The following is a 20,339-nucleotide window of genomic DNA, read 5'->3' on the forward strand; positions in this document are numbered from 1 at the left end:
TCACCCCAACTTCCAGCAGATTGTCTCACTTTGTGTGACCTCTGAGCATTCTCCCTGTCATGCTGTAGCCCAAGAAGAATGAAAGCCACTGTCATCATTTCTGGGAGCAAGTGGTTTGCGCAGCATCCCTTAAACCAGGACTTCCTGCACCTACCACTAGTGTTTGGCAATCCTGGAGAACTTTGGAAACCATTAAACACTTCTACAATTGCTGCAGCAGCCAGTAGAAATCAATCAGCAACTAAAGATGCAAGTAGTTGTGATCCCTTTGAATAATACAGATTAAGAATCCTTGCTGCTATTGAACACGGGGTCAGTTGTGTGATTTCAGAGCAGACGTTAGCTGGAACACCAAAATGGCAATGCTGTTTTCAAATCAATGTTACAGACTGATTGTCATGACGATCTGCCTCCTTAGCTCACTTCAGGTGGAAGCACGCTATGCACATGCTAACGTACTCACTAAATTGGTGTCCAGCAGGTCTTACACCAGAAATGTGCATGAGTGCCCCAGATGCCATCTTATAAAGGGATGTCAAAAAGCCAAATGTTTCAGTCAGTTACTTATTGGTTTCCCTGTCTTTATTCTCCTTGATAATAAAAGGTGATGCCCTTCACCATTACTTCCAGAATGGATCTACAATCCCAGTTGAAATTGTCATTGAATTTGGATTGGCTACAGAGGGCCAGTGTTTAAACAGACAGCGCTTTACCATAATTCCAGTTTGACCAACAGCCTGTCTCCACCTGCCTGTCTCCTATCTGAAGTCAGCATCAGAGCATCTCAAAACTTCCACTATATGATACTAAAAGAGAAAACACTGGAAAATCCCAAAGTTTGACAAAGCATCATCTGGACTCAAAACGTCTGCTCTTTTCTCTCCTTATAGAACTGCTGAGATTTTCCAGCGATTTCTCTTTTCATTTCAGATTCTTGCATCTACAGTAATTTGCTTTTATTCCATAAAGTTTTTACACAGAGGGTGGCAGGTGCCTGGAACTCGCTGCTGGTGGAAGCAAATACAATACTGAGTTTTAAGGGGCGTCTGGACAAATATATGAATAGGACAGGAATAGAGAGATATGGTCCCCGGAAGGGTAAAGGGTTTAGTTCAGTTGGGCAGCATGGTCAGTGCAGGCTTGGAGGGCCGAAGGGCCTGTTCCTGTGCTGTAATTTTCTTTACTCTATACGATCATTGTGCAAACATTCATCCCTCTCAGCAAAGCACAGAGAACTCCATCCAATCAACCCGGTTACCTCAGAAATTTGCATTTAATGGCTTAAATGATGAAATTACTGTAAGAATTGTTTTTAATGCTTTTCTTTTGTCACTTATGACTCACAGTTGTTAACTTCATTCAGGACAAAGCAACCCACTTTACATCACAAATATTCATTCCACCAGCAACGCGCAGTAGCAGACAGTCGTGTGTACCATCTATGAGATGCACTGCAGGAACTCACTGAGGAACCCCGGACAGCACCTTCCAAACCTATGACCACTACCATCTAGAAGGACAAGAACAGCAGATTCCTGGGAACATCACTGCCTGGAAATTCCCCTCCAAGTCACTCACTCATAGCCCTGACTTGGAAATATATAGAACTCATAGAATTCATAGAACCCTACAGTGCAGAAAGAGGCCCTTCGGCCCATCGGGTCTGCACCAAACACAATCCCACCCATGCCCTACCCCCATATCCCTACATATTATACCCACTAATCCCTCTAACCTACGCATCCTGGGACATGAAGGGGCAATTTCTTAGCATGGCCAATCAACCTAACCCACACATCTTTGGACTGTGGGAGGAAACCGGAGCACCCGGAGGAAACCTACGCAGACACGAGGAGAACATGCAAACTCCACACAGCCAGTGACCCGAGCCGGGAATCGACCCAGGACCCTGGAGCTGTGAAGCAGCAGTGCTAACCACTGTGCTACCGTGCCACCCACTGTGCTAGCATGCTGCCCTCACTGCCGTTTCCTGTCATATTGCCGTTTCCTCACTGTCGCTCAGTCAATATCCTGGAGCTCACTCCCTAAAAGCACTGTGGGTGCACCTACTCATCAGGGACTGCAGCAGTTGAAGGAGATGGCTCACCACTACCTTCCCAAGGGCAATTAGGGATAGGCAATAAATGCTGGTCTAGCCAGTAAAGCCCACATCCTGTGAATGACTGTAAGATTTGAGAATAACAGTGTGAAGACTACAATTCTGTGATCTCTCTCTCTCCACACAGCAAACACATTCCTGGGTTCTTTTCTGCCTGGTTGCCACAAGACGGGAGACAGTTGTTATGTTTGTGGTACTGTATTTTCTACAGGGGCAGAGAAACCCTGTACCTCCTGTCACTATTTTGTTTCATTCACAAGCTCTGTCTGTGTCCAGAACTCCCAGTTAAAATTTCCAACTGTGAATGATAACATAGTGATGATACATTTGATTAGGGGAGAGAGTGGAGAAATGGTTTTGTCACTGGATTAGTAATCCAGGGGATGATTTTACTGATGGGTGAGATTTCTCACCGCTCGTGATCTTACCGACACAGGAGAGCCAATACATTTAGTCTCCTGCCCATTTCCGGTGAGAGGCTGAATAAATCATTAAAATATATGTAAAACTTTATTGACCAGCTTGGGATGCCATTGTCCGGGCTCATTTGTCTTTATGGCCTTGTCGGGAGTGGTTCTTTCTGGCGAAGATCATGTATGGTCTCCATGACCATTCGTGATGGCCTCGCCAGTAGAACCAAAGGCCACTGAGCGCCCCCACCCAGGAGGTCAAGGGTGGATGTGCCCCTTGGGCAGTACCAACCTGGTACCCTGGCCCTGCCCATCAGGCACACAGCCACTGCCCTCCAGGAATCCTGACACTGCCCATCAGGGAGTGGCAGAGCAGGGCTCGAGGGGACGGGGGCTACGGGGGCAAGACCTACAGGGGAGGGTTGACGGGAGCGGGGCCAGAAGGGGACAATATTTCCAGGCGGTATGGTGCTTGCAATTGGCCGTGGGGAAGCTGGGGAAGGGCGGGGGGGGGGGTGGTGTTCAGTCAAGATCAACTGCAGCAGCAGAGGCCTGATAGGTATCTCTCCCAGACCTGTCAGGCCTCTGCTGGTTGCCATAATCTTTTCAGTAAACATTTTAAGCTTCAATTTAATTGCTGACATTGTCCTAGCACAAGTTAATAAAATTGGTGTCTAAACTCATTCTTGTCATTGAAACATGAACTAAAGTAATTCAAACACTACATGCCAGTCTCACCAGTTTTTTGTTCCTTCTTGTTGTACTGACGCATTGTTGGTTGCTGTAAACGGTGCTCTTTTATTTGACGTTATAAAAAGTACACGTTCGTCTTAGCTCCAGGATATGTTACTGCTGCATCTTCCCAGGCTGATGCGAAAGTAAATGTGGTGACTTTCTTTGATATCTAGTCCAGCCCAGTGGAAACTGACACTCTGAAGGATTGAAAAGAGCGGGGCCTCCGCCCACTGACACCAAATGGCAACAAGGTGAGTGGTGGTCGAACATGAAGTTGTTTAAATAAAAATGAAGCTCACTAATGTCTGGAAAAGGAACGGTCAGAAGGGGAAAGTGGAGGGGGCAGCAGATTCCCAAAACTTTCTCCTAAATAAGAAAATGGGCTTTCCATTTACTGACATTGTTCGATTGTAATTGGATTCCCGGTTATCAGCAGCAAAAAGGCTTTGTGAAAATACTGCTTTCTTCTCCTGTCACTCTAACTTCTCTTGTGGCTTTGTGTGTATTTGGGTGTGTGCTTCTTTTATTTCTTATTTATCTTCAGAATCCAATTTTGAAAAGGCACCCACGGGTGGCACTGCGTTTAGCACTGCTGCCTCACAGCACCGGGGACCTGGATTCTATTCCCACCTTGGGTCGCTGTCTGTTGGAGTCTGCATGTTCGCTCCTTGTCTGCGTGGGTTTCCTTCGGATGCTCCGGTTTCCTTCCACACTCCAAAGACATGTGATCTAGGTGGATTGGCCATGGAATATTGTCCATTATTGTCAAGGGGATTAGCACGGTCAAAATACGGGGTTACAGGGATAGGGCTTGGGTGGGATCATTGTCGATGTAGGCTTGATGGGCCAAATGGCCTCCTTCTGCACTGGAGGGATTCTATGGTTCCATTGCCAATGATGAAACCCATTCAAATTGTAGCCTGCAGTCATTTAGTTATTATTAATGGGATGATAACGTTTCTTAATCCCATGGGACTGCCATGATCATCCCAATAATGCCAAGTGATTGAAGTGAACATTGACACCAGTGAATGACAAAACCAGTGAAAGAGCCTAGTCAGTCAGCATCTTAATAAGACATGATCCAACAATTACTTTAGAAAACACACGGCTTTCAGTTGAGACAAGGTCAGGCTCAGCTATGACGTCCCGAACGCCAATACTCACTATCTAGGTTCACCTAATTAACGGCCAACTCCCTGAGGTTCAAAGGCTGTGCCCTAGAATAAATCAGCAGCTATCAACAACCTAGGGCATACCATTGACCAGAAACTGTGCCTATAAGAGCAGTGCGGGAGTGTAGGAATCCTACAGCGAGAAACTCACCCCCTGACTCCAAAAGCCTGTTCACCATCTACAAGGTGCAAGTCAGGTGTGTAATAGAATTTTCCCCACTTGCCTGGATGGGTGCAGTTCCAACAACACTCAAGAAGCTTGACACCATCCAAGACAAAGCAGTTTAATTGGCATCACATTAACAAATGTTAATTCCTTCCATCCACCACGGACTTGAAATGTTGATGGGTTCTCTCTCCACAGATGCTGCTGGACCTTCTCCAGCACCTTCTGTTTTTGTTTCAGTTTAATTAAGCCAGCTGCTTGATTGTGAGTTGAGCTGAATGTATCCATTCCTAAATTAGCAAAAATAGAACCCACCTGAATTTTTTATTAAGATACTAACTAGTATTGTCATGACGTCAGTTCTAGTTGTCAAGGTGGAAAGGCTTCTCAACTGTTCACAAGGAGGCCCATGGTTTACTGAAGCTTCCTCGTTCAGAGGAGTGATTAGTGGCTCATTACTTAATAATATATATTTTAATGATGATCCAATGCTAAGGAGAGAGTTGGCAATGTTCTAGACATCTCAAGACATTTTCCAGGATTGAATGTGCTGTTAGATTGGCCATTCTATCCCTCAGCTTTAATTCAGTTGTCACATCAATGTAGAATGAAAGCCAAAAGAAGTTAACCCAATAAATTGTGTTCAGGCAGCTCTGTTACCCACCAGCGTTAGGTAAAATATCACCTTCTCATTATATCACTCACATCACTATGCATACCATCAGTTAAGTGCATTGAGAAGGAGGTTTTCAAAAGATGTGGCCAATGATCAACTCCATTTAGTGTTACGTTTTACTAAGGCAATAATGTGCATTTATTATATACGATTTTTTAACATCGGCTCCTTCCAAAATTTTGTTACTGATTAAAAATGAAAGTCATTCCCATTAGCAGGGAGCTGTTGTAAACCCTGCTGGAGTGAACCATGGCAGGCGGAGTGGGAGAGGGTGGACAGGCACGCGAACACGCAGAATTCAGTCCTGGGCCTGATAATGAGATTAAGATTTGGGAGAATCACCCCCAAAATTCTGTTTATGAACATTCCAGTTCAATTTTTGACCCAAAACTCACAGAATTCATAGATTCATAGAATTCCCATAGTGCAGAGCGAAGCCATTCAGCCCATCGGGTGAAATTTTCCCATCCTGCCCGCCACGGGAATTGTAGTGAGCAAAACAGAAAATTCGGTGGACCATGCAAAGATCCATTGACCTCAGGTGGGCATTTGCAGCCTTGGGGGCAAGCGTGGTCGGAAAATCCCACCCATCAAGTCTGCACCGACTCTCTGATAGAGTATCTTACCCAAGACTATTCCCCCATCCTATCCCAGTAACCCTACATATTTACCATGACTAATCCATCTAACCTATACAACTTGGGACACTAAGGGGTAAGTCACCATGGTTAATCCACCTAACCTGCACATCTTTGGATTGTGGGAGGACAGTGGAGCACCCAGGCGAAACCAAGCAGACATGGGGAGAATGCGCAACTTCTTTACACAAGAAGAAAGGTTACACGCCACCAGATTAAAGTCCAACAGGTTTATTTGAAATCACAAGCTTTCAGAGTGCTGCTCCTTCATCAGGTGAAATCTTCATCTGATGAAGGAGCAATGCTCTGAAAGTTTGTGATTTTAAATAAACCTGTTGGACTATAACCTGCTGGTGCACACCCAGTCTCACACAGAGACATACAGCCACAATTAATTATACTAGATGGCTGTCTCTTACTAACCAGTGTAGTCGTTACGTCTTCCGGTGACTGGTGAGAATGTGCGGCTCAGCTGGCAATCTGCATGAAATAAGGATAGCCAGCTTCTGCAGGGGATAGTCCACGCCTTGTTCCTGGCAGTATTTATGATGGAAACTTCTTCCACGTACCATGCCTGCTGCTTTTCCAGACCATCGTGCTAGAACAATGACAAAAGGAATCAAAACCTTGCAGATAATACTGGAGATAAGCAGAACAGCCCTTCTGTGCAAAATTAGGTATGGTGATGAAATGATGGCGTTAGCGAGAGTATTAATTTGCTACATTGCAGAACGAAAGAGTGTGGAGTTGTTGCACTTCCCGAGGATGTTATTTGTGATAATCCATGAACATTTGAGGGGAAAAACCTACATTTTGTGTTGGTGTCTTTGAGAACTAGGTTGCTGTATGTGATAAAGCACGTAGTTGCCATTAAATGATTGTATGACCAGATTGCCTTGGCGATAAACAACAGAAGGAAATAAAAGGTCAACATAAGTTAATTATGGCTTGGTTTTTCTATGTTCAAATAGTTTAAGCTTGAGTTCAGGGAAAAAGCTGGCTTCAGAAGAGAAAAAAATCTTTCTCAAAAAATTTAATTGAAATTTTGTGTGTTAGCCGAACAAGGTTAAACATTTTGTAAACTTGAAGGATGCCAAATAGTGAGTCAGGCGTCTGGTATAGGCGAGAGTTTTAGATGCAAAGCCCAGAGTTCAGGCTTAGTAAAACTAAAAGAGTTCTGACATGAGGCAGCAATGTTTATGACAGTAAGTTTATGATAGATGCCCCGTGTTGATCCGGGAGTTTGCAACCATAGGGTGGTTGGAGGAGTTTTGCAGGGAAAGCGTGGCCGGAATTAAAGAAAAGGTCCAAGAAATCTCAAAGCAGTGCTCAGACCTAGAATCCATAGAATCCCTACAGTGCAGAAGGAGGCCATTCAGCCCATCAATTCTGCACTGACAACAATCCCACCTAGTCCCTATCCCTGCAACCCCAAATATTTACCCTGTTAATCCCCTGACAGTAAGGGCAATTTAGCCTGGCCAATCAACCTATTTGGATATTTGGACTGGGGGAGGAAACCAGAGCACGCGGAGGAAAATTACACAAACACGGGGAGAATGTGCAGACTCCACACATACAGTCACCCAAGGCTGGAATTGAACCTAGGTCTTTGGTGCTGTGAGGCAAAAGTGCTAACCACTGTGTTGTCCTAAGAAGACTAAGACTAAGCAGTTAATCCTCCAAATTTTTACACATGTCTGACATGAGTTTACTGGTGGATATGGATGTAGAAAGCAAGATAATTTAAAGAGTTTAGTTTTGATTATAAGTAACTGAATTGATTATTCCTTTATTACTTTTAATGTAACTGACTTATATAGAATGTGTATGATTAATATTCAAGATCTTTGATTTTTCTGCAGTAAAATTATTTTGATTTACACCTGAACTTTGGGGCTTTGCTCTTATTCTGAATATCTGAGTTTTTGGATTCTTAAAAAAAGTCACTGGTTTCTACCAAGAACATAGCTACTGAAGGTCTCATCGGGGGTTGTAAAAGACTCCATTAGATCAGTTGGTAAGGGCACCTTACGGTGTGGTGTAGAATTATACTAGGATGGTACTGGGTTTCATTCCTGAATGGTGCTGACACAAAATCAGCTGAACAATAGGAAGCAGAGAACAATGGTCAATGGATATTTTTTTGGGAAGGAGGACCTTTTGAAGTTGTGTTCCTTGCTTTTCCTGATATATATGAATGATCTCGATCTTGGTGCGCAGGGGACAGTTTCAAAGGATGATAGAAAACCTGGAAGTATTGTAAGCCATGAAGAGGACTGTGTAGAACTTCAAATGGACAAGTTGATAGAATTGACAGAGAGGTAGCTGATGAAGTTCAATGTGGAGAAGTGAGAGGTGATGCATTTGGTAGGAACAACATAGAGAGACAATATAAAATAAGGGATAGAATTCTTAAAGGGATGAGGGAGCGGAAGGACCTGGGTGTGTATGTGCACAGGTCATTGAAGGTAGCAGGACAGGTGGAGAGAGCCGTTAATAAAACATATAATATTCTGGGCTTTGTTATAAAGGGCTTAGAGTACAAGAGCAAGGAGGTTATGCTAAACTTATAAAAGACAACAGTTAGACCTCAGCTGGAATATTCTGTACATTTCCAGGTGTCACACAATAGGAAAGATGTGAACTCATTGGGGAGAGTGCAGAAGAGGCTTATAAGAATGGTTCCAGAGATGAGAAGCTTCAGTTATGAGGATAGATTGGAGAGGTTGGGACTGTTCTCCTTTGAGAGAAGAAAGCTGAGAGGAGACTTAATAGAAGTTTTCAAAATCATGAGGAATGGTCAGAGTACAAAGAACAAAGAATAATACACCACAGGAACAAGCCCTTCAGTCCACCAAGCCTGCACTGATAAGCGGTCTCTATCCTTTTGTTAAGCTCATTCATGTGTCTATCAAGATACACCTTGAATGTTGTTAATGTGCCTGTTTCCACCACCCCCACTAGCAGAGCATTCCAGGCACCCACCACTCTCTGTGTGAAAAACTTTCCCACATGTCTGCCTCCAAACTTTCCATCTCTCACTTTGAACTTGTGCCCTTCCACCTGGGAAAAAGCCTCTGACTATCCACCCTTCCTATACCTCTCATAATTTTGTGGACATCAGATCGCCCCTCAGCTTCCGTCTTTCCAGTGAAAACAATCCTAGTTTATCAATCCTCTCCTTATAATTAAAACACTTCAGATGAGGCAACATCCTGGTAAACCTTCTTTGTAGCCTCTCCAAAGCATCCATGTCCTTCGGGTAGTGTGGAGACCAGAACTATATATAATATTCCAAATGTGGCCTAACTAAAGTTTTATATAGCTGTAATATAACTTGCCAACTTTTATATCAATGTCGCAGCCCATGAAAGCAAGAATGCTGAATGCCTTCAAAACCACCATATCCACCTGTGTTGCCACTTTCAGGGATCCAAGCATCTGTACACTCCCTCTGTATGTTAATGTTCCTTAGTGTTCTGACATTTAGTGAATAATTTGCTCTTAAGTTTGATCTTCCAAAATGTATTGCCTCTCATTTGTCTGGATTAAACTCCATTTGCCACTTATCTGCCCAAGTCTGCAATCCATTTATATCCTGCTGTATCCTCTGACAATCCTTGTCACTATCTGCAAATTCACCAATTTTTGTGTCATCCACAAACAACTGATCAGACCACCTACATTGTCCTCCAGATCATTTATATATATTACAAACAGCAAAGGTCCCAGCACCGGTCCCTACAGAACGCCGCTAGTTACTGATCTCCATTCTGAAAAGCATCCTTCCACGACTACTCTCTGCCTTCTATGACAAAGCCAGTTCTATATCCAACGAGCCAGCACACACCAGTCCCATGAGGTTTCACCTTTTGTACCAGCCAACCATAAGGAATCATGTCAAATACTTTACTAAAGTCCATGTAGACAACTTCTACCACCATTCCCTCATCAGTCATTCTTATCACCTCCTCAAAAAACTCAATCAAGTTGGTAAGACATAACCTTTTTGACACATCATCGTGCTGTCCATTACTAACAAGTCCATTCACTTCTGGATGCAAGATAGAGAGAAAATCTTCTCCCTTGTATAAGAATCAAGAACGAGAGGGCACAGATTGAAGGTGATTTGCAAAAGAAGCAAATGTGATGTGAGAAAAAAATCTTTTCACACAATCAGTGGTTCAGGTCTGGAATGTACTGCCTGGAGGTGTGATGGAGGAAGGTGCAATCAAGGCATTCAAGAGGGCACTACCATAAAACAATGAGACATAGGGGCAGAAATAGACCTTTTGGCCCATCGAGTCTGCTCTGCCTTTCAATGAGATCATGGCTAATCCGATATGATAATCCTTATAGCTGTTGGTCCCTTTACTGATTAAAAATCTATCTCAATTTTGAACATACTTCACCAACCAATCTCTACAGCTCTTTGCAGTAAAGAATTCCACAGACTCACTACCCTCTGAGAGAAGAAATTCCTCTTCATCTCTGCCTTAATGGGTGATCTCTTACTCTGAGATGATGCCCTCTGGCCCTAGACTCTTGCACAAGGCGAAACAACCTCTGAGCATTTACCCTGTCAATCTGTCAAGCCCCTTGGTTTTCCCATCTTGCCTGCCGCAGGAATCATAGTGGGTGGGACATGGACCATGCAAAGGTCTGGTGACCTCGAGTGAGATTTTCTGGTCTTGGGACAAGCATGGCTGGAAAATCCCACTCTATCAGTCTCAATAAGGAGCCTTCTATTCTTCTAAACTCCAATGGCTACAGGTCCAACCTATTCAACCTCTCCTCATAAGAAAATCCTTCCATGCCCGGGATCAACCTAATGAACTTTCTCTGGACTACCTCCAATGCCAGTTTATCTTTCTTTGGATAAAAGGACCAAACTGTTCCCAGTATCCAGGTGTGGTCTAGTTCATGCCTTGTATATGTTTAGCAAAACTTTCCTTTTTTTATACTCCATTCTCTTTGAAATAAAGGCCAGTGTTTTCCATTTGTCTTCTAACTTGTATGTTAGCCTTTTGTGATTTATGCCCAAGTACACCCAAATCCCTCTGTGCTGCAACTTTCTGCAGCCTTTCACCATTTAAATAATATTTAGCTCCTTTATTTTTCCTACCAAATTGCATTACTTCACATTTTCCTCCATTATACTCCATTAGATGATTACTTGAATAGAAGCAATGTGTAGGGACATAGGGAGAAGGCAGGAGAATGGCACTAAACCATGATGTTCATTTGGAGAGTAGACACAATGGGCCAAAAGGCCTTCTTCTGTGCTGCAATAATTCTGCAATTCTGTGTTATGTGAGCAGGGCAAAACTAACCCTGAGTGATGTTTCCTGTAGGGTCAAATAGCTTGACCTCACTCACCACACTGACTCATACCGCAGAAATGGTCACAATAGGCAAGATGTTGAAGAGTTTTCAAAAACAGTGTAAATGTACCCCAGCATGAGTCACTGGGCAGGAAATTAAACCCACAAACTGGGAGAAATCTGGCAAGGAGATTGACCCTTGTGCTAATCCATGCTGATAGTGGGCCGAGGCTAACTTCAGCCCCAGGCTGCATCTTCATATAACTAATGTGCAACAGGAGTTATTTGGACATCAGGAAGCAGTTCTTGTGTTCCATCAGGAGCAATGCAGACCTCATCTAGAAACTGGAAAAGGGAGAAGGCAATTGTGATCGAATCCAAACCCAACCTGGTGTCAGCTTCTTTCATGTGGTCCCAGGGGCAGCATTTTTACTCCTGCTTACCACAACAAACAGGCATTTTCACAGCACTGGAGGTCAGTTTTCTGCAGCCTCCAGCTATTACAATTCAGTTCAGTGACCACTAGTGAGGCTGCATAAGACCCAGTAACTTGAGGAGTATGGTGGCGCAGTGGTTTTGTTACTGGACTAGTTATGCAGAGGACCACACTAATGATCCAGAGATATCAATTCGTAATCCCATCACCACAGCTAGGGAAGTCAGTCTCAGTTAATGAAACAGCTCTGGAATGAAAGCTAACATCAGCCATGATGCCCATGAAATGTCCAGATTGTTGTACAAACTAAGCCGGTTCACTAATGTTCTTCAGAGCAGGAAAGTTGCCATCGTTACCTGGTCTGGCTACATGTAATTCCAGAGCCACAGCAATATAGCTGACTCTAACTGGCCCCTAAGATGGTTGCAGTGGGTGCAATGGGAATAGTCAGTAAAGGTAAGAAATTTAGGGTCTATAAGAGTGGAGTCAGTACTCCCCATGTGTGGGTCTATTTCGTGTTGTTGGCTAGCAGAAAAAATGCTCATAGTCACACAGGCAATGGGATGGAGGAGGAGAGTGGTGGGAGGTTAGTGGGGAGCAGGCCCATTCTGACGTTAGTATCATTAATGATCTGATAAGCAGGTGACAGAATTGAACAGCAATTGTAAGAGTACTGTGAGGGGGTGCCACAGTGGCACAATGGTTAGCACTGCTCCCTCACAGCACCAGGGACCTGAGTTCGATCCCCGGCTTGGGTCACTATCTGTGTGGAGTCAGCATATTCTCCCCGTGTCTGCGTGGGTTTCCTTCGGGTGCTCCAGTTCCCTCCCACAGTCCAACGACAATCAGGTTAGGTGGATTGGCTATGCAAAATTGCCCCTTAGTGTCAGGGGAACTAGCTAAGGTAAAGGCAAGGGTCATGGGGATAGGGCTGGGTGGGGTTGTGGTTGGTGCAGACTCAATGGGCCGAATGGCCTCTTTCTGTACAGTAGAGATTCTATGAATCAAAGGGGGAATGTTGCTGGAGAAGTCTCAGGGGTAAGAGATGGCAAGTACAATTGGAAAGTGACAGGGTCCAGGGTAATGGAGAGAGGTTGAGGGAAACAAATTGAGGTTTGGAAGGTCAAGGGTGATGGGCCAAGTGTGAATTGACAGGACGGTAAGCACAAACCTTATAATGTCTATTTTTGTTATGTGTCCAGAAGCACTTGCAGTTTCAGATTAGAGATCAAATTGGGAGGAGTTTGGCGTGTGCGACAGATGGAGTGTTGGTTGTGGACAATGGAAGGAGTTAAAAATCTCACTGCTCATTAGTTCTACGGGTGATATCCATGGACACACATATCCTCATCTCACTGTCTGCCTTCTTCACACAGTTCAATGGCTAGAATACCTATACGTTTCGTACACTCAATATTCTTGCATCTTCGAGACCCAGGAGGGGAGGATAGGTTAAAAATGGGCTCTTGCTGTTCAACAGCAGAGACCACAATGCCAGCAGCAAGTAGTGTCAGAGGGGAAAGCTGGTCAGGATGCAGCCATCAGGGTAGGCAGCGTAGAAAATGGGACTCGCTTTTGGCAGCAAAGTTATAGCTGTGGTGCAGAGTCTCCCTTTTTAGTTGAGAAAGATGCTTAAAGCTGCAGTATTGTCAGCTGATGGCAGAATCTATCAATGAGAAGTTTCTCCCACTGCTAAACTGCACGTGTTTTGCATGTACGTCACTGGTACACTTTTACTTATAATCGCATGAGAAATACAAAAAGAGAAAGTGGAAGCAGTGCACAGTTCCAGTTACAACCTCAGGCATGGCACCACCATTACCAAAATCCTGGCTGCAATGAGCAATAACCCCAAGGTTCAAATGGGCAAATAATTCAGCAAAGATTACAATGATTTGACCAGTTAATCATTGGTACACAACTGGTACCTCTAATACGATGTGTTGAAGTTCCCCAATTTCTGGCCCGTAGACTTTAAACATGTGAGATGATCCTTTTTCAAACTGGAAAGCTACAGGCACATCAGATTTTCTCGACACTGACTTCTTGCACAAACGTTTCTTGTTCACTTTTCCTCTTGATCCTTTCATTTGCAGGAAAACCTAAGATGGATGGAACGTAATTATTGGTCATTCCCAAGAAGATTAGAATAATGCTCTCTCTCATCCTCTGTGCGCACAGCAAGAAATCTCACAACACCAGGTTAAAGTCAACAGGTTTATTTGGTATCACAAGCTTTCGGAACCTTGCTCCTTCCTCAGGTGACTCACCTGATGAAGGAGCAATGCTCAAAAGCTTGTAATACCAAATAAGTCTATTTGACTTTAACCTGGTGTTGTGAGACTTCTTACTGTGCCCACCCCAGTGCAATGCTCCACATCATTGTGAACTATACTCAGTATTTAACTATCTTATCTATATTATTTTTACACAGCAAGAAAGCTGTCACACACCAATTTTGGAGTTGGATCTTCCTTTGTTATTCTGCCTGAAAATGACAGGAGGGAGAGTGGATAAAAGCAGCCCGTGGTTTTTTCTTGGTGTTTTGCTGCCCTGATCTCAAATTTATTTCTCTTTTCTACGACCAGGAAAGCCAATGACTCCTTGTTCCTTCCCTGTCGCAGATAAATACTGGCTCAGTTCGTAGCGCTCCTACCTCTGAGTCAGGAGGTTGTGATTCATGCTCCAAATCGGGGAGCACGGTGGCACAATGATTGCACCTTCCAAACCCACATCCACTTTCACTTAGAAGGATAAGGGCCACAGATACATGGGAATACCGCCACCTGGTGGTTCCCCTCCAAGCCACTCACCGTCCTGACTTGGAAATATATCGCCGTTCCTTCACAGTTGCTGGGTCAAAATCTTGGAATCCCCTCCCTAACAGCACTGTGGGTCAACCCACAGCACATGGACTGCAGCGATTCAAGAAGGCAGCTTATCACCGCCTTCTCAAGGGCAACTAGGGATGGGCAATAAGTGCTGGCCAGCCAGCGACGCCCAAGTCCCACAAAGGACTAAACAAAAGAGTGGTTATTCCCACAGTGCCAGGAACCCAGATTCAATTCCAGCCTCGGGTCACTGTCTGTGTGGAGTCTGCATGTTCTCCCCATGTCTGTGTGGATTTCCTCCAGGTGCTCTGGTTTCCTGTGAGGATTAGGTGGATTGGACACGCTAAATTGACCCTTAGTGTCAGGGGGACTAGTAGTACATCAGGGGATTGAGTATAAAATGCAGGATGACACTAAAATGCAGAACCGAGAGAGTGCTACACTAGCCGAGTTGTGCTCTTTCAGATGAGACATCAAGCTGGGATGTGTGTCTGTTGGGCGGGGGGATATGGAGAGTCTGTGTTGCTGGAAGGCTGTGGGGGGGGGTGGTGGATATGGGGAGAGTGTGTTGCTGGGGGTCTGTGGGGAGGTATGGGGAGTGTGTATTGCTGAGTGTCTGTGGTGGGGGATAAGGGGAGTATGTGTTGCTGGGGGGGTTGCTGTGGGGGGATATGGGGAGTGTGAATTGCTGGAAGGTTGGGGGGGTATGGGGAATGTGTGCTGCTGGGAGTCTGGGGGGAGGGGTATGGGGAGTGTGTGTTGCTGGGGGTCTGTGGGGGGGGGATATGGGGAATGTGTGTTGCTGGGGGTCTGTGGGGGGGGGATATGGGGAATGTGTGTTGCTGGGGATCTGTGGGAGGAATATGGGGAAGGTGTGTTGCTGGGGATCTGTGGGGGAGATATGGGGAGGGTGTGCTGCTGGGGATCTGTGGGGGAGATATGGGGAAGGTGTGTTGCTAGGCTGGGGTGAGCAGATTTCTTTAGCCTCTCCATCTGTCTCTTCCTTCCCCCAAATTCCACCCCACAACCCCCCCCCTTCAGATTGACGAGATGGCTTTTGCAATGCGACCCATTGATCTCGCTGTTCTTTTGGTTGCTACTGGAGCTGAGGAGGAGGAATAGGAGAGTGAATTGTGGGCACAGGGGGCCCATACCTTACCACACGCAGGAATAAAGGGAGGCGCCCACCAGAGGCAGGATGTGGCCGCCATTCACCCCAGAGGGGAGAAGGAGAAGGGGGGAGCGGAGACCCCAGCGGTTTCACACGCGAGTGTCCTTTGAGCAACTGTTGGACACACATGCCACCAATGACTCCAGCTACAAAAGGAGATAGTGCAACACCTCTGCCATTTGTTGCAGAACCTGGCACCTCGGGGCACCAGACGGGAGGGGGTGGGGGTCACCCACTCCCAACGACTGTGAAAGTGATGGCCACCTTAAACTTTTCTCTGCTGGCTCCTTCCAGAACACCAATGGAGACCTTTGTGGCATTTCCCATCCATCCACAAGTGTGTGAAGGGAGTCACAGATGCCCTGTATGCCCGGGTTGGCCAGGATATTAAATTTGACCTGGACCAAGCTCAGCAGGAAGCCCAGGCTGCAGGATTCACAGCCATCGCCAGGACACCAAATGTGGTGGGGGGCTATAAACTGCACCACAACGCACCCTCCTGCTCCTCCTTACCAAGGCCTCAGTGAAGAATCCAGGAAGATTGATGAACAGAAAGGGCTTCCACTCAATAAATGTGCAATTGGTGTGTGACCATCAGCTGAAGATCATGCACATCTGTGCCATACAGCCCGACAGCAACAGTTTTATATTGAGGAGTTCTGATGTCCTGGGGGTCTTTGAGGAGGATTTGATTTGATTTGATTTGATTTATTATTGTCACATGTATTAGTATACATTGAAGAGTATTGTTTTTTACGTGCTATACAGACAAATTATACCGTTCATAGAGAAGGAAACGAGACAGTGCAGAGAGTGTTACAGTCATGGCTAGGGTGTAGAGAAAGATCAACTTGATGCAAGGTAAGTCCATTCAAAAGTCTGACGGCAGCAGGGAAGGAGTTGTTCTTGAGTCGGTTGGTACATGACCTCAGACTTTTGTATCTTTTTCCCAACGGAAGAAGGTGGAAGAGAGAATGTCTGGGGTGTGTGCGGGCCATTGATTATGCTGGCTGCTTTGCTGAAGCAGCGGGAAGAGTAAACAGAGTTCATGGATGGAAGGCTGGTTTGCGTGATGGATTAGGCTACATTCACAACCTTTTGTAGTTCCTTGAGGTCTTGGGCAGAGCAGGAGCCATACCAAGCTGTGCCACAACCAGAAAGAATACTTTCTATGGTGCACCTATAAAGGTTGGCGAGAGTCGTAACTGACATGCCAAATCTCCTTAGTCTTCTGAGCAAGTAGAGGTATTGGTGGTTTTCTTAACTATAGTGTTGGCATGGGGGTACCAGGACAGGTTGCTGATTATCTGGACATCTAAAAACGTGAAGCTCTCAACCATTTCTGCTTTGTCCCAGGAGCCCAAGGTGCAGGGATGGTTCATGGGGAACATGGGATACCCGCTTTAGACTTGGCTGATGATGCCTATGAGGAGACCTGAGACTGAAGTGGACACCCAATATAATGAGCCACATCGCCACCTGTTCAATAGTGGAGCAGTGCATAGGTCTCCTCAAAATCAGTTCAGGTGCCTAGACCGCTCTGGGAGGACCGTCCAACATCACCCCCTGTTATCATCCCACACTGTGGTGGTGTCTTGTGCCCTACACAAGCTGGCGCAGCAATGAGGAGACCTTTTGGAGGAGGAGGAGGATGTGGAGGCCAACCAGCCGGGTGTCACTGGGGAGGAGGCCACCGAACAGGAGGAAGAGGAGGAAGAGGAGGAAGAGGTTGATGATGACCACCAACACCACCCAGGCACTGGGGGGCTGGTGGTAGCAAGAGAGGCCCTGATCATACATATTTTTGTCACTCGCAGGCTGTGAGGCCGCAGGTGAGTTCTATTCCACACCCCCACCCCTTTGGAGTCCTACAATCTTCTGCAACATAGTAACACCAGAGTGGTGGGCCTGGATATGTTGTGTTAGCAAGTTCCTGTGACAGGCAGGAGGTGGTCAGGAAGGCGAATGGGATGCTGGCCTTCATCGCGAGGGGGATTGAATATAAAAGTAGGGAGGTCTTGCTGCAGCTGTATAGGGCATTGGTGAGGCCGCAGCTGGAGTACTGTGTGCAGTTTTGGTCGCCACACTTACGCAAGGATATTTTGGCCTTGGAGGGAGTGCAGAGGAGGTTTACTAGGTTGATACCGGAGTTGAGGGGGTTGAGCTATGAGGAGAGGCTGAATAAACTAGGCTTGTACTCATTAGAGTTTAGAAGAATGAGGGGAGATCTCATTGAGACGTATAAGATGATGAATGGGATGGATAGGATAGAGGTGGAGAGGCTCTTCCCACTCAGAAAGGACAGTAGGACTAGGGGGCACAGCCTCAAGATAAAGGGGGGGCGGTTTAGAACGGAGTTGAGGAGGAACTTCTTCACTCAAAGGGTGGTGAATCTCTGGAATTCTCTGCCCGTTGAAGTGGTGGAGGCTACCTCGCTAAATATTTTTAAGACGTGGGTTGATGGGTTTTTGATAAGAGAGGGGATTAAGGGTTATGGGGAGAGGGCGGGAATGTGGAACTGAGCCAAGACAGATCAGCCATGATCTTATTGAATGGCGGGGCAGGCTCGAAGGGCTAGATGGCCTACTCCTGCTCCTATTTCTTATGTTCTTATGTTCTTATGAGAGTGACGATGACTTGCTATGAACCATTATGATGATGGTCTGGCACAAACTAATCAGACTCCTACCTGGGCCTACGTCTAGGTAGTGGATATGGGAGCACTAAATCCTCATGCAGGCCCCGGGGGGGCGGCGGGGGAGGGATCTCTCATGGGTTCTGGGGATGCCATGGCAGATGCTGTAAGTCATTGCTAATGTACGCCACCCAGTGTAGCCACTGAATTATTTGAGTGCCTTGATTTTCTCTGCAGCGGCGCGTTGAGAGGCCTCCCCCACTGACATTAACTCATGGGTATCCCACCTTGCCTCCAATGTCTCCAGTAATCTGGCAAGATCAGCATCTGAAAAAGATGGATCTGTCTTCCTGGAGGCCATTTCTTCCTGCACTACCTGCCTGTCTGTCCATCCTTGGGGTTTTTATGGCGCTGTCCCCTGTTAAGGCAGATCAGCTGCAAGCAGCTTGGGTGAGTCACGCGCTCGTTAGAGCATTCCAGCGAGTTTAATTCAGTTTGCCTTGTTATCATGGCCGGAATAATGTAGGGGGAAGTTATATGATAAAGGGTAAGCCCGTAAGGAGTATAGAGTCGCAGCGAGACCTGGGGGTGCAAGTGCACAAGTCTTTGAAGGTGGCAGTGCAAGTGGAGAGTGTGGTGAAGAAAGCCTATGGTATGTTAGCCTTTATAGGAAGGGGTATAGAATATAAGAGCTGGAGTCTAATGTTGCAGTTGTACAGAACGTTGGTTAGGCCGCACTTGGAGTACTGCGTCCAGTTCTGGTCGCCTTACTACTGGAAGGACGTGGAGACTCTGGAGAGGGTGCAGAGGAGGTTTACTAGGATGTTGCCTGGTATGGAAGGGCTGGGGTATGAGGAAAGGTTGAAGAAATTGGGGCTCTTTTCCCTTGAAAGACGCCGACTGAGGGGGGATCTAATAGAGGTATATAAGATTATGAAGGGTATAGATAGAGTAAACAGAGGTAAGCTATTTCCTATGATAGAGACACGTAGGACAAGGGGACATGGGCTTAAGGTGAGGGGGGAGCGGTACAACACAGATATTAGAGGGAAGTTTTTCACACAGAGGGTAGTGGGGGTATGGAATGCTCTGCCAAGTAAGGTGGTGGAGGCAAACATGCTAGAGTCCTTTAAGAGTAACTTAGACATGCACATGACTGAGTTGGAGATGGGTGGATATAGGAGAATCTTTTAAATAAGGGTCATTAGCATTGGGACGTCCCTGATAATGTAAATAGGTATAGTATGATAATAATGTTTTTTCTCTTTTCATTCACAGGTTTTAAGTCGGTCCACCTCGTGTCCAACGAGGGGCATACACGCAATGGGTCGTACTGGGGCTGCTCTTGGTTGTTCGAGATTGGCCTAGTGCTTCATGTCGTTAGTGTGTGCCTAAACTGGACAAGACGACAGCTCAGTGACTATTGCTGTTTGCTGTGCAGACACATGGATTTGGGCTGGTGTCTGTGGGAGTTTGCGCATTCTCCCCGTGCTTGCGTGGGTTTTCTCTGGGTGCTCCGGTTTCCTCCCACACCCCAAAGATGTGCTGTTAGGCTGATTGGCAGGAATAAATTGTCCCTAAATCAGTTTCCCTCAATCTGGATGGCCATAAAACATTAGATAGGGGTCGTGGGTGGAGAGGGGGACTGGTGGTGTTGAGATGGCGGTGCGGGCTCGTTGGGCCGAAGGGCCTGTTTCCTGGGCTGATTTTGTTCTTTGTTATTTGTTGTTTGTTAGAAGCCAAGTCAACACTTGCAGGTGTGCTGATGGAATGTGGGGGTGGGGGTGGGGTGGGGTGGGGTGGGGTGGGGGGTAATGGGGGATTTGTGTCTCTGTGATGATCGGGGGGCAGGGGAGAGAGAGGGTCATGTCAGTCAGCCACTGGGGCTGGGGGGATGCCGGGGGTCCAGGAAGGCGGGTTTCAGGTGGTTGGGGGTGGGGTGTTAAGGGGATCAGTAATGTTGTAAGGTCAGCAGGTGCAGGCGCGCTTATGCAATGTTGGTGGGGGGAGGGGGTGGGAT

General features: G+C 46.1%; 1 protein-coding gene across 1 annotated transcript in view; it reads right to left on the reverse strand.

The window, feature by feature from the left end:
* loxhd1a (lipoxygenase homology PLAT domains 1a) overlaps positions 1 to 20,339 on the reverse strand; it is a 217,640-nt gene that overhangs the window by 169,462 nt on the left and 27,839 nt on the right. The window contains exons 5-6 of the mRNA XM_080204031.1: positions 13,611 to 13,784; positions 6,343 to 6,517 (exon numbers count right to left, since the gene is read on the reverse strand). Of these exons, the coding sequence (XP_080060157.1) occupies positions 6,343 to 6,517; positions 13,611 to 13,784 (349 nt within the window). The remainder of the gene's footprint in view (positions 1 to 6,342; positions 6,518 to 13,610; positions 13,785 to 20,339) is intronic.

Source organism: Carcharhinus amblyrhynchos, chromosome 1 (assembly GCF_965287045.1).
Source record: "Carcharhinus amblyrhynchos chromosome 1, sCarAmb.v2.hapA, whole genome shotgun sequence".
Classification (NCBI taxonomy): domain Eukaryota; kingdom Metazoa; phylum Chordata; class Chondrichthyes; order Carcharhiniformes; family Carcharhinidae; genus Carcharhinus; species Carcharhinus amblyrhynchos.